At 50.1% G+C, this 11,992-nt stretch overlaps 1 protein-coding gene across 1 annotated transcript in view; it reads right to left on the reverse strand.

The window, feature by feature from the left end:
- Nucleotides 1-11,992, reverse strand: part of ACAD10 (acyl-CoA dehydrogenase family member 10) — a 52,615-nt gene that overhangs the window by 1,597 nt on the left and 39,026 nt on the right. The window contains 8 exon segments of the mRNA XM_028480560.2: nucleotides 690-832; nucleotides 2,795-2,967; nucleotides 3,667-3,825; nucleotides 4,710-4,800; nucleotides 4,924-4,991; nucleotides 4,994-5,060; nucleotides 5,567-5,698; nucleotides 9,341-9,741. Coding sequence (XP_028336361.1) covers nucleotides 690-832; nucleotides 2,795-2,967; nucleotides 3,667-3,825; nucleotides 4,710-4,800; nucleotides 4,924-4,991; nucleotides 4,994-5,060; nucleotides 5,567-5,698; nucleotides 9,341-9,741 — 1,234 coding nt within the window.

The raw sequence follows: 11,992 nt of genomic DNA on the forward strand, positions 1-11,992 counted from the left end.
CCCGCGGCACGCGGGATCCTCCCGGACCGGGGCGCGAACCCGCGTCCCCTGCATCGGCAGGCGGACTCTCAACCACTGCGCCACCAGGGAAGCCCCAGTCTGGGATTTTAATCGAAGCCCCTGAGAGCCCTCATACCCGATACTAGAGTGCCAAGAAACAGGGAACTTGAGCCTGGGTCAACCCACTGCTACTGAGGCCTCTCGGCTAAGGGGTGGAGGCCCCACGGAGAGATGGAAAAGGCAGGGGTCAGCATGGCATCGTACCTGGCCGTTAGAGGCCCTCAAAAAGAGCCGTTTAAAGAATAATGTCACACTTGAAAGTAAAGCTTCTCCTCTGGCTAACTCCATGACTTACTCTTAGTTTGCTGGATGCCTGGAAGTCCGGGTGGGGCCGTAGCTCAGGCTGGGGCCTTGGGGCCCTCTCAGGTCCACTGTCTTGAACCCAGAAGGTCACTGGGTCAGTAAGACAGAAAGTTCAGTCCTCTTTTATTGTACCTTTTCCATTTTTGAAAAGCTGCCCAAGTAGTCCCAAGGAGAGTTGAAGCAAACTTATTTATGTCAAGGAGCCAAGCGCTTTCTCCATGGTTTGCTGAGTGGGGAGGGAAGAGTCAGCATCTAGAGATTCCTGGGCCTGCGTCCCTCACCGCGACCTCAGGACCTGTCCTCTGTGAGGCCCCTCGGCCCCCTACCTATTTCCCACCACGTCCATGACACGGGCAGCTTTCGGCACCAGCAGCCGGGCCTGCTCGATCTCCACGCGGGACTGGGCAGTGTCGGCCAGGACCGTGCCCCGCTCTACCAGGGGCTTCCCGAAGGCCACGCGGGACTTCGCCTGTGGACACAGGAGACAGGACGGGAGGCAGGGGCTGTGCCCTGCAGAGGAGGTGTGTGGAAGCACACAGGAGAGGGCTGGAGGGGAAGGGGGGCAGCGGGACCGTGCAGCTCAGGTGCCACTTTGCCAGCTCTCCAGCCACTGGAAACTCCCAGGGAGAAGAGCCAGAAGCAGACGACGTTCGTGGGCACCGGGGAGCTAGTCAACGTGGTGGCTGCACAAATTACCTCCGGGAACCCCTTTGCTCCAGCCATTCCGCTCCTTCTGGGCAGGCTCGGCTGCCAGGCAGGGACTTGATCTGAGCCGCCTCTGGCCCAGGGCTACTCTGGGAACTAGGCAGTGACTGTGGGCACCTCACACAGGCAGGGGAGGGCGCCCTCTGCTGACAGCAGGGCCTGCTTCGTGTCCTGGGGTGCCCTCAGGAGCAAAGTCTGGGTGCCAGACCCCCCTCTTGGGCGACTGTTATTGCAGTGGGGATTCTACAGTCCTTGAAAGTTACAAGCAATCAGAAAAACTTATAAGGACCTATCCCCCACCCCCTTTTTTTTAAACTAAAAACAGTTAATGAGGGCTTCCCTGGTGGCGCAGTGGTTGCGCGTCCGCCTGCCGATGCAGGGGAACCGGGTTCGCGCCCCGGTTTGGGAGGATCCCACATGCCGCGCAGCGGCTGGGCCCGTGAGCCATGGGCGCTGAGCCTGCGCGTCCGGAGCCTGTGCTCCGCAACGGGAGAGGCCACAACAGTGAGAGGCCCGCATACCACAAAAACAAAAACAAAAACAGTTAATGACACAAAATAATATTACTCATGGCAGAAAATGTATCCATTTTCAGACAAAAAAGGAAAAGAAAAAACATAAACACCTGGTATTCCATCATCTAGTCACACTTAATATTTGGTGGATACCTTCTTGTACGCATGAACATCCGTATGCAGTTTTTACAAAACTATGGAGTCATACTCTTTATAATGCTTTGTAGCCTGCCTTTTTTTTTTCATTAAGAGCATCTCTCTATGTATCAAGAAATAGATTTCTACAGCATCATTTTGGAATTTCACTGCGTGCCCATAGCCAGGATTATCTGACCAGGCCCCAGTTGTTAGCCTTATAGGTTGTTTCCAATGTATTATAGTCATGGCTGTGGTGAACCTCCTAGTATTAAATCTAATTACTCTCTTGAGACCAAGTCCTATGAGTGGAACGGCCACATCAATACTATTGTACCTTCTAAGACTTCTGACATGTACAGTCAAACTGCTCTGCAGGATGGGACTGGAGACTATACCTGAGCTCTTAAGAAAGGAGCATTGTCTTTAAAAAACAAACAAACAAAAACACCCAAAAACCAAAAAACTAGTCAGTCTCAACTAAAAAGGTGGAATCTCAAGTTTGCTCAGTAATCTATGCACACCGGACCACCTCTGTTCTTTGGACAGTGTTTTGTGAGATATTTTGGAGGCTCAAGGGTTTGCTTCATCTTTGTGAAATTGATATCACCAATCTGAACTACCATTGCCAGCAAGAGCTTTCTTTTGTGTGGGCTTGCAACCTTTGAGGGGGTCAAAGAAGAATAAAGTTTTGGATGTGCTGGGGGAGGAGGGTGGTGCAGGGCTGAACGCTGGAACCCTAGGTTCTCCCTGGCATCTGATTTTTAAAGATGACCCGGTAGCAGGACTGGTCATCAGTAGACCATGACCCTGTGGAACTTGGAAGCTTGCCCACTGCTGCTGCAGAGCCTGGCCTTTTCCTTCCGGTCACCTCGACAGAGTGAGGCCTATTCTGCTCTGAATTTGAAACTTTAGCAAAGTAGCAGATGCAAAGACAGGGACACAGCTTCTTGTAAAGAACGTCACCTTGCTTCACCTGCTAAGTCTGCTCTCAGAAAACAGTTAGGATTTGAAGTTTGATAGGAAAACAGATGGGGAGGTCTGGTACAGAGACAGTCGCAAAGGGAAGTACTCACTCGGGCCTTCATGAGCGCCAGCGCCCTCTCTGAGGACCCAATCCGCCGCATGCAGTGATGGATCCTGCCAGGACCCAGTCGGCCCTGGGCGATCTCGAAGCCCCTGCCAGGGCCCAGGACCATGTTCTCCTTGGGCATGCACACCTGCTCAAACAGGACTTCACCGTGGCCACCTGAAAGACCCAAAGGGTACCCCTGAGCCATCTGCCTACTTGTTTTCCTCAGATGTGTTTATCTCATCTGCTGGCAATGAGCTTATCTCATCTCCTGCCCTTTTGTAGCCTTCTAACTGGAACACGGTTGAACATGTTGAACACGGAGGGAAGGAAGGAGTCTATTGAAGATGGGAAATAAATCACTGATTTATAATGTCAAATGAATAGTTTGGCATTCCTTTTATAAAACATGACTCTAACTTAAGCTGAATCTCCTTAGCGGTATGTGACTCTAACAGTGTTGTGAGCCTACAGAAACACCCAAGGCAGAACGTGAACTTCATCAGCAGAAAGAGCCCCTGTGAGAGGACTTCCAGGCCTGGAGGTCGGCGGTCCACCCTGGGGTCTAGAAGAGAAGGTCTGGAGGGCACTTCCTGCCTCCTGCTCTCTCCTCTGTGGCCTCCTTACCTCACAGAGTCCGGCTTATCTTCTAAGGATGGAAGAGAAAAAAAACAAAGGGATAAATGCCTGTCTGAAATTTGCCTGCGTGGTTGATACTCATGGATGGAACTGAAATGCAGGAGCACATGGCCTTCCAAATGTCATCACACCCTTACAGGTGTGACTTCCTGCAGTGGAAGTGCTGCCCAAAGCCTTTTTTCCCCAGGCCCAGACCCAGACCCACACAGAGAGGCGAGCCGCTGCTGGGGGGCCAACCTGGTGCGTCCTCCAGCCCATATACCGTCAGAGGCCGGATGATTTTTATCCCCGGGGTATCCATGCGAACCAAGAGCATGGACCGCTGCTGGTGGCATGGGGCATGTGGGTCTGTTTTTCCCATAAGCACGCAGAGTTGGCAGCGAGGATCCAGGACGCCTGCCAGGAAAAGAGAGACCCCATCATCTGACGTGAGGGCCATCAGATCTCCTTATACACGCGGTGGCCCAGGGAAGCCGAAACCAGTGAACAGAGAGGGCCCTTTAAGACTTCACATGATCAGATGAGGACGTGCAGGCCCTTGACCAGCAGTGAGAGCAATTGGTTCCTGTCCCAGTGAGGAAGGAATCCAACATCCTAAGAGCAGGGCTTTTTAAAGCACCAAGTCAAGTTGAAAATATAGTTTGGAGACAAGAAGCTGAAAACTGCTACTTTATTACTGGCAGCCTGTTCTGCTTTGTTCCCACAGGCAGTGGAAACATGATGGCTTTGGGCGCAGGCTTCAGAATCAGGCCAGCCTTGAACTCTGGGTTCCCTACTTGCTAGTGGGGGGCAAGTACCTTAAGCAAGTGACTCAAGTCACTTCTCCGTCCTAGTTTCCTTCTCTGTAACATGGGGATAATAACACGGACCTTCCGGGGAGGGGTGGGGACTCAGCACGTATGGAGAGCCCTGCAGAGTTAACGCCTGGTGAACAACAGGATTATGACCAGCCCTTCTGCTGAGGCACACCTGACCTCACAGCACGGAGAAGCAGGAAGTGACCTCCTGCCTTTCCAAAGGGAGATGCCCACGGCAGAATCAAGAGAGAGAGGAGTGAAGGAGAGATTCCTGGAACTGTCACGTGGGGTCACACGCAGAACCTCTGGTTCTCCCAGGGTTTGCTGCCTTTTCTGAGAACAGACACAGAATCTCCTTTGCATCAAATGGAAATGACGCTAGTCCCTCCCACAGTTTCTCAGACAACAGCCGGGCAGAGAAGACATGCTTATCAATGCAGACCCACATAAGTGTGATTGAAAAATGAATTTCAGGCCAAATACCTGAGATCCACCACTTGTGACCATTTATGACATAGAAGCCATCCTCCTCTCGGATGGAAGACTCAATGTTGGTGGCATCTGAGGAGGCAACCTGAGCGACAGCACATTCTGATTAGAGCTGGTCCTGCAGTACCTGACGGCAGAGCGCAGATGGGGTCAGGCGAGGGTCTGGCCTGATGAGAAGGAGTGCCTGTGGGGGACCCAAGCGAGGCACCTGGGGCCGAGTCATAGCAGAACAGGGGCGGGCCTTTCCCTCCAGCAACGGAATCAGCCAGCGGGCCTCTGCTCCTTGGTGCCGCATTGCACCAGGAGCTCCGTGTTCCCTGGGTCTGGAGCAGAACAGTTAAAGATCTGGAGAGGAGAAAAAGCAGAAGGGTGACTCCCACATCCATATTCAAACGTTCAAACACCCCAGAAGCATGGACCCGGGCTCCTTCCAAGTCACAGGCCCTCTGACACCCTCGTGAAAGTCCTTCCTCTCCCCAAGGAGATGCAAAGACCCACGACATTCTGAATATAGCAGCTCAGAGCCCCTGAAGCTCAACCACGGAGCTCCTTGGGGGAGAGAAAGGAGACTGGAGCTGGTGGGCTGGGGCCCACGCAAGCCAGCCAGGCCGTGCTCACCTGGGCCCTAACTTCCCGTGTAGATGCCCACCCCAAGCTGCTTTCTTGCTGTGGCTCCAGCCACCTGCCCACAGTGTCCTCCCCCATAAGAAGTCTGAGTTTGCATCAGTGCTCCTGAGTCCAGTACAGCTGCAGGGAACCCCAGCGGCCCAGGAGGGTGGCTGAACTCGTGTGGAGGACGAGGATTTCCTCCCACACTGAGAAAGACATTAAAGAAGGTACCTCGGGAGCACGTACAGAGACGTGCCCATGACCTCACACAAATGTGCGTACCCTACGTTGGTCAGCCCTGCTCCGTATTTTTTCTCGGGATCAGCCTCCATGGGTAGAAAAAGGTTCCAAGGTCCTTCGGCCTTGGCCTTCTCCTATCACGGGAAAAGGAAGTCAGGGATCCACAGAGGGTGATTTCATTTTATTTTGTCCCGCGGAAAATAACGAGGCCAGTCCAAACCATCGGGCTGGATACAAACCCTGCAGATCTGTGGGAGGAGAATATGAGGGCGCCCGGAGACAGCCCAGTCCTAACAGTGACCGTGGCAATCAGTTCACTTCCCCGGTGTCCACATCCCAGGCGCCCTACGTACACCACCTCCATCACTGTTAGCATCACTACTGTCGCCACGACGCAGCTTAGAACTCACTCCATGAGCACAGGAGAGTGAAGGGTCCTTTAGTGAGCCTGCGGGGATCCAGCCTAGGACAGTTGGCGGCAGCCTCAGCTGCTTTGATGAGGTGCCTAAGGACATCCCCTGATCCGGCTTCCTTTATGAGGCACAACTTTGTTCCTGGGAAAGTAACTCTGGGTTTCTGAACGTAACTCCCCACACGGAAACTAGGAAGTCTAGCCTGTGGGTCAGGAGCCCAGGCCCTGAGTCACACTGCTTGGTTCAGACCCTGCCCCACCACACCCGCTGGGAGACCTTGGGCAAGATACCGGAGGGCTCCGCGTGCCAGTTTCCTCACCCGTGAAACGGGATGTCACCAGCCACGCTATCAGTCACGGCTACTGCGTGGGAAGGTTATCGGGAGCTCAGATTAGAGGAGGAGGCTCAGAGGTGGACAGGAGCCCAGGCAGCACAGCTCAGGACAAACACTCTGCACCCCTGCTGTGCAATGAGTGAGTGCCAGCTGTTTTCTCTCTTGAAAACACTGTTTACTCTTTCAGTTGCAGGAAGGGACAGCCCGGCTGGCCTAGCTTGGCTCAACATGCCCACTTCCTGGCCGGGGGGGCTGGGTTGGCACCTGGACGGACAGCTCTGCCAGACTGTGTCCAAGGGTGGGGAGGGAGGCCCCCAAATGAAACTGGGGTGCTGCTACCCAAAGAAAGGGGAAGAGTCTCTAGGCAGCCAACCAGTGCCCACAACACCCACCTCACTGGGTGGCTGGGGAGATGAAATGAGGTAACACACAGAATATAAAGTGCCGGACTCGGAAGCTGGGGGCTGTACTAAATGTTAGTGATGATGGATATTCTTCGCACTGGGAGGTGACCAGCTGGCTGACTTTTCCATTACATTGGGCCTGGTCTCTAGGACATGTACTTCTAGAATCAGCACATTCACTCGGCTCATTGCTGTGTTAAGCTAATTAGCTCAGAGTGCAGCAACCAAGGAGAAGAAGGACAGATGAACTGGAACCAATAAATCAGGAAGGGAAGGGAAAAGTAGGAAGGGAAGCAAGGGAGTTCTGAGAGGAGGAAGAATAAGGGAATAAATATAATCATCTCCTTGTGGGAGGGGAAAAACCCACAGATTTGAGCCCAGAAGATCTGGATTGAGTCCAGGTGCTGTTATTTCTAGCTGTGTCCCTGGACAAATTCAATTCCTTATCTTTAAATTGAGGTTCTTAATGCTTACCTCACAGGATTTGTGAGATGCCGTGTGAAAGTCAAATACTTCTCATTTATGGGTAGTAATGACACTTTGGATAAAAGCCACGAGCTGTAATTTCACCACACTCCCCAGAAATCTTAGTTGTCCTTATGGTTCCCATTTAGGTATGACCACAAGTAGAATGTTCCCTAATCTAGGTTTTCTCTATGCATTCATTTTAGAGACTAGAGATGTTTGCGACATGTGTCTGCTTTTCCGATGCTTCTGTGCACTCCACGGGCACGTCATACAGGCGAGGATTAAGTGTGCAGGCCAGTAGGTGGGGGACAGGGCATTTCACGCAGTAACAATGGGAGCACAGATCGGTAAGCACCTTTCTGATGAAAATTTGGCAATATTTACTGAAACTCAAGATGGCCTCATTCTTAGACCAGTATTTTTACTTCAAATAAATGATGCTGTAGAAACAGTAAATGGACACAGAAGCATGTAAGAGCATTCAATGCACCTTCCTTGCACAGGATCCAAACCCCTTCTTTTTTTTTTTTTTTAAGATTTTTTTGATGTGGACCATTCTTAAAGTCTTTATTGAATTTGTTACAATATTGCTTCTGGTGTTTTTTTAATGTTTTGGTTTTTGGTCACGAGGCATGTTGGATCCTAGCTCCCTGACCAGGGATTGAACTCACACCGCCTGCACTGGAAGGCAAAGTCCTAACCACCGGACCGCCAGGGAAGTCCCCCAACACCTTCTTATTCTGGGGTGCTCTCTCACTGTATAAATTTCGGTGGCATCAAGGCGCGAGCATGGGACCTACACCTGACCGGCCGAAAAGTCCCACCTCAGTCTTGGAGTCCTGAGGAAGCATCCAGCAGAGACCTCCCGGTTGCTGCCCTAGTGACAGCCTTGGCCACGCTCCCTGCAGCCAGCCTTCCCTTGGCTTCTACTGTCTCCTTCAGCTGGCTCTTCAGCCTCCCTGTCCATGTTAGCAGCTAGCTGCTAACTCTGCTGCTTAAGTGACCCACAGCGACCTAGACTGAGACCCCCACAGTGTCCCTCAGCCAGGGGCAGGGTAGACAAATTATGGTGCACCTGCAGTGTGGTCCTCTCGGGGGTCCATCTCCAGGAACTGATGTGGAAAGGTGATACATCATCAAATAACATAAGCAAGTGGGAGATTCAAATGTATAAAACAATTTCATTACAATAGGAATAATAATAATATATATTAATATGTTATAGGAAAACAGCTGGGAGGCTAATAAACCAAATAGTTAACATTGATTAGCTCAGAAGGCAGAGAATTTTAGAGAAGTCTTTCTATGTCATGAACTCTTTCTACTCTTGCCATGTTTGAGCTCTGGTTACTTTTTTTGGGGGCGGTACACGGGCCTCTCACTGTTGTGGCCTCTCCCGTCGCGGAGAGCAGGCTCCGGACGCGCAGGCCCAGCGGCCGTGGCTCACGGGCCCAGCCGCTCTGCGGCATGTGGGATCCTCCCGGACCGGGGCACAAACCCGTGTTCCCTGCATCGGCAGGCGGACTCTCAACCACTGCGCCACCAGGGAAGCCCGAGCTCTGGTTACTTTGCGATAGGTTTGTAACTAGGAAAAAAGAGATAACGCTATTTCTTTTTAAGGTAGGTGATGGTTGCATCACAGGCAGAATATGTGCTCCTGAAGACCTCAAATAACTTAAGAACTAACACAAGCCAAGACTAATCCTGAAAAAGAACAGCAGGTATTTCCGTTATCAGCTAAAGTGGTGTCACTGTGTGTCAAGGGCATAAACACAGTGTATACTGGCCCTTTAGCTTTGATGTTAGGGATTCTTTAAAGAGAGCCTTATTTAATTGATGCAATTTATATCATTTTGTTTCAAATTTACATGATTCAGATATGCATAAGATGAGCCCACCTGCCTCAGAGTTATAAACCACAGACACGGCATTCCTCCGCCTGGCTGAGTATGAGGCCGAGACACGGTCACACAGAAAGAGCAATGAAGTGAAACTGAGTGATCTAGAGCTGGCTCTTTCTAATGATGGTGGAAAGCGGACATTCAACTCGGCCCTCCCGTCTCTTCGCTGACTGGGAGGGAACAGATGTGGCCGGCGGACGAGCTGAGGTTGGGCCTTGCTAACGAGGTCTCCCCACATCTCGAAACGCTGCTTTACTTTGAGATCTTCAACCAGTGGGGAAGGGGTCCACTTCTCGGCTGAGGCCTGCTGATGCTGCAGCTCTGGCTCAGCGGGGTACACGTGCCGCTCCATAAACTGCTTCAGCCGCTGATACAGCTCCCTGACTGGTGGGGAAAGGCCTTCTGGAGAGAAGACCAGAGCTCCCTTTGAGACGTGAGCTGGGGAAGAGTCTGTCGAGGTGACATAACTCCTCATGCCTGGGGTCCTCGGCACGGACTGTGGCCTGGCCCGTGTGTGGTGGGACCTTGTTAACGGTTTGGTTGCTGGCATCTCCTTGAAAACCCGGAACCCTTCTTTGACTGCAAAATCCCATGCCAGGTTGGACATAAATTCAGTCAGCTTTCCAGTTTGTTCTGCAGTAGCCGAGCTTGCATGCCCTAAGCAGAGGCAAAGAAAACCAGTGAGTACCCCCCAAATAACCCTTAATAGTGATGCTAACATGTGACAGTATTGTTCTTCCATCAGCCGCTACTACACTTGCTGAGGACTTGACATGCACCAGACTCAGCGCTAAGTGCTTGACATGCATTATTATTTTTTTTTATAATTTTTTTTTTTTTTTTTTTGCGGTACGCGGGCCTCTCACTACTGTGGCCTCTCCCGTTGCAGAGAGCAGGCTCCGGACGCGTGGGCTCAGCGGCCATGGCTCACGGGCCCAGCCGCTCCGCGGCATGTGGGATCCTCCCGGACCGGGGCACAAACCCGCGTCCCCTGCATCGGCAGGCGGACTCTCAACCACCGCGCCACCAGGGAAGCCCCGACATGCATTATTATAGCTAATTGAATTCCTGGAGCTACACGACTGTTTTAATCCCCACTTTACAGACAAGGATCCAGGTTTTAGGGAGGAGACGTGCCCAAGCTTACATCAGTGGGCTGGGAGCAGAAGTTGGACTCCGTTGGCCTGCTCCCTGCTCTTTATCTCTTCTTTTCCTAAAGAAACTAAATTAAATTGGGAATTCCCCAAATCACTTCTGCTGTCACCTTGGGCTACAGGAAGCCCTGCCATGAAATTCATAATAATAGTGTCACAGGAGACTGGATTAATGGCTAGTGCCTGGGCACCATTTTGTCTAGATCAACACTGTCATCAGCATCACAGAAGTCACTCTAGTCATGCTCTGTTTTTTTCTTTGCTTAATACACACATCAAGACTTTTTTAAGAAAAGATTTTTGAAAAAATTTAAATTAAGATGTAGTGTATATACATCCTCTTTAGAAAGTGTACAGTTCTGTGAGCTTAGTCAGGCAACCACTGCCACCATCAAGATCAGTACACATATTCCCATCATCCCCAAACGTCCATGGTGTCCCTCTGTAGTCAAACCTTTCCCCTTGCCCCTGGGGAACAACACTGATCTATGTTCCTGTAGTTTGTCTTTTCTAGAATGTCATATAAATACATATGTCATATTCTTTTCATTGTGGCTTCTTTCACTCAGTATATCTGGGATCCATCCATGTGTCTCCTTATACTGTGAATACTGCCTTTTTATAGTGGGATTTTTCAGTCAGCTCACCTGGATTATTTTTAGCATTTCCATGTTCTAAAGAGACTGTCTTCCTCATTTGCTTTGTATCAATAACTGGATCTTTGCAGAGGCCTATTTTACTTCTGGCTCCTGCCAATGGTCAAGTGCTAGTCCTCAAAAGAACCATTTTCATGCAGCTTTGGTTTTAAAGATATTACGCTATTCCTTACAAACTGGGAACCAGATCCATCTGCTACACAGCAGAGAATGCAGCCCACTGGACCTCAGCAAGTCCTTACTTGGCACCTTCTGGGTACTGGGTACGGACCCAGGCCCTGAGGTGCCAGTTGGGAATCAGGTAACCCCCTTCCCTGAGTCACAGACTTACAGTGAGGGCCACTGAGCACGAGTGGGCTAGGCTACATTTTCCCCTCCTAACTCAGACTGTACAGGTCTCATCGAAGGGAAAGATATCCCTCACTTAACGTTCATTGTTATTCATAATGATTTTTTTTCTATTGTTTTCTTTGTTTCTATTTCATTTATTTCTGCTCTGATCTTTATGATTTCCTTCCTTCTACTAACTTTGGGTTTTGTTTCTTCTTCTTTCTCTAGTTCCTTTAGGTGTTAGATGATTTGAGATTTTTCTTGTTTCTTAAGGTAGGATTGTATTGCTATAAACTTCCCTCTTAGAACTGCTTTTGCTGCATCCCATAGGTTTTGGATTGTCGTCTTTTCATTGTCATTTGTCTCTAGGTATTTTTTTAATTTCCCTTTTGATTTCTTCAGTGATCTCTTGGTTATTTAGTAATGTATTGTTTAGCCTCCATGTGTTTGTGTTTTTTATGTTTTTTTCCCTGTAATTTATTTCTAATCTCATAGCGTTGTGGTTGGAAAAGATGCTCGATATGATTTCAATTTTCTTAAGTTTACTGACGCTTGATTTGTGACCCAAGATGTGATCTATCCTGGAGAATGTCCTGTGCTGGGTTCATATATATTTATAATTGTTATGTCTTCTTCTTGGATTGATCCCTTGATCGTTATGTAGTGTCCTTCTTTGTCTCTTGTAATAGTCTTTGTTTTAAAGTCTTTTTTGCCTGATATGAGAATTGCTACTCCAGCTTTCTTTTGATTTCCATTTGCATGGAATAT

Source organism: Physeter macrocephalus, chromosome 19 (assembly GCF_002837175.3).
Source record: "Physeter macrocephalus isolate SW-GA chromosome 19, ASM283717v5, whole genome shotgun sequence".
Lineage (NCBI taxonomy): Eukaryota > Metazoa > Chordata > Mammalia > Artiodactyla > Physeteridae > Physeter > Physeter macrocephalus.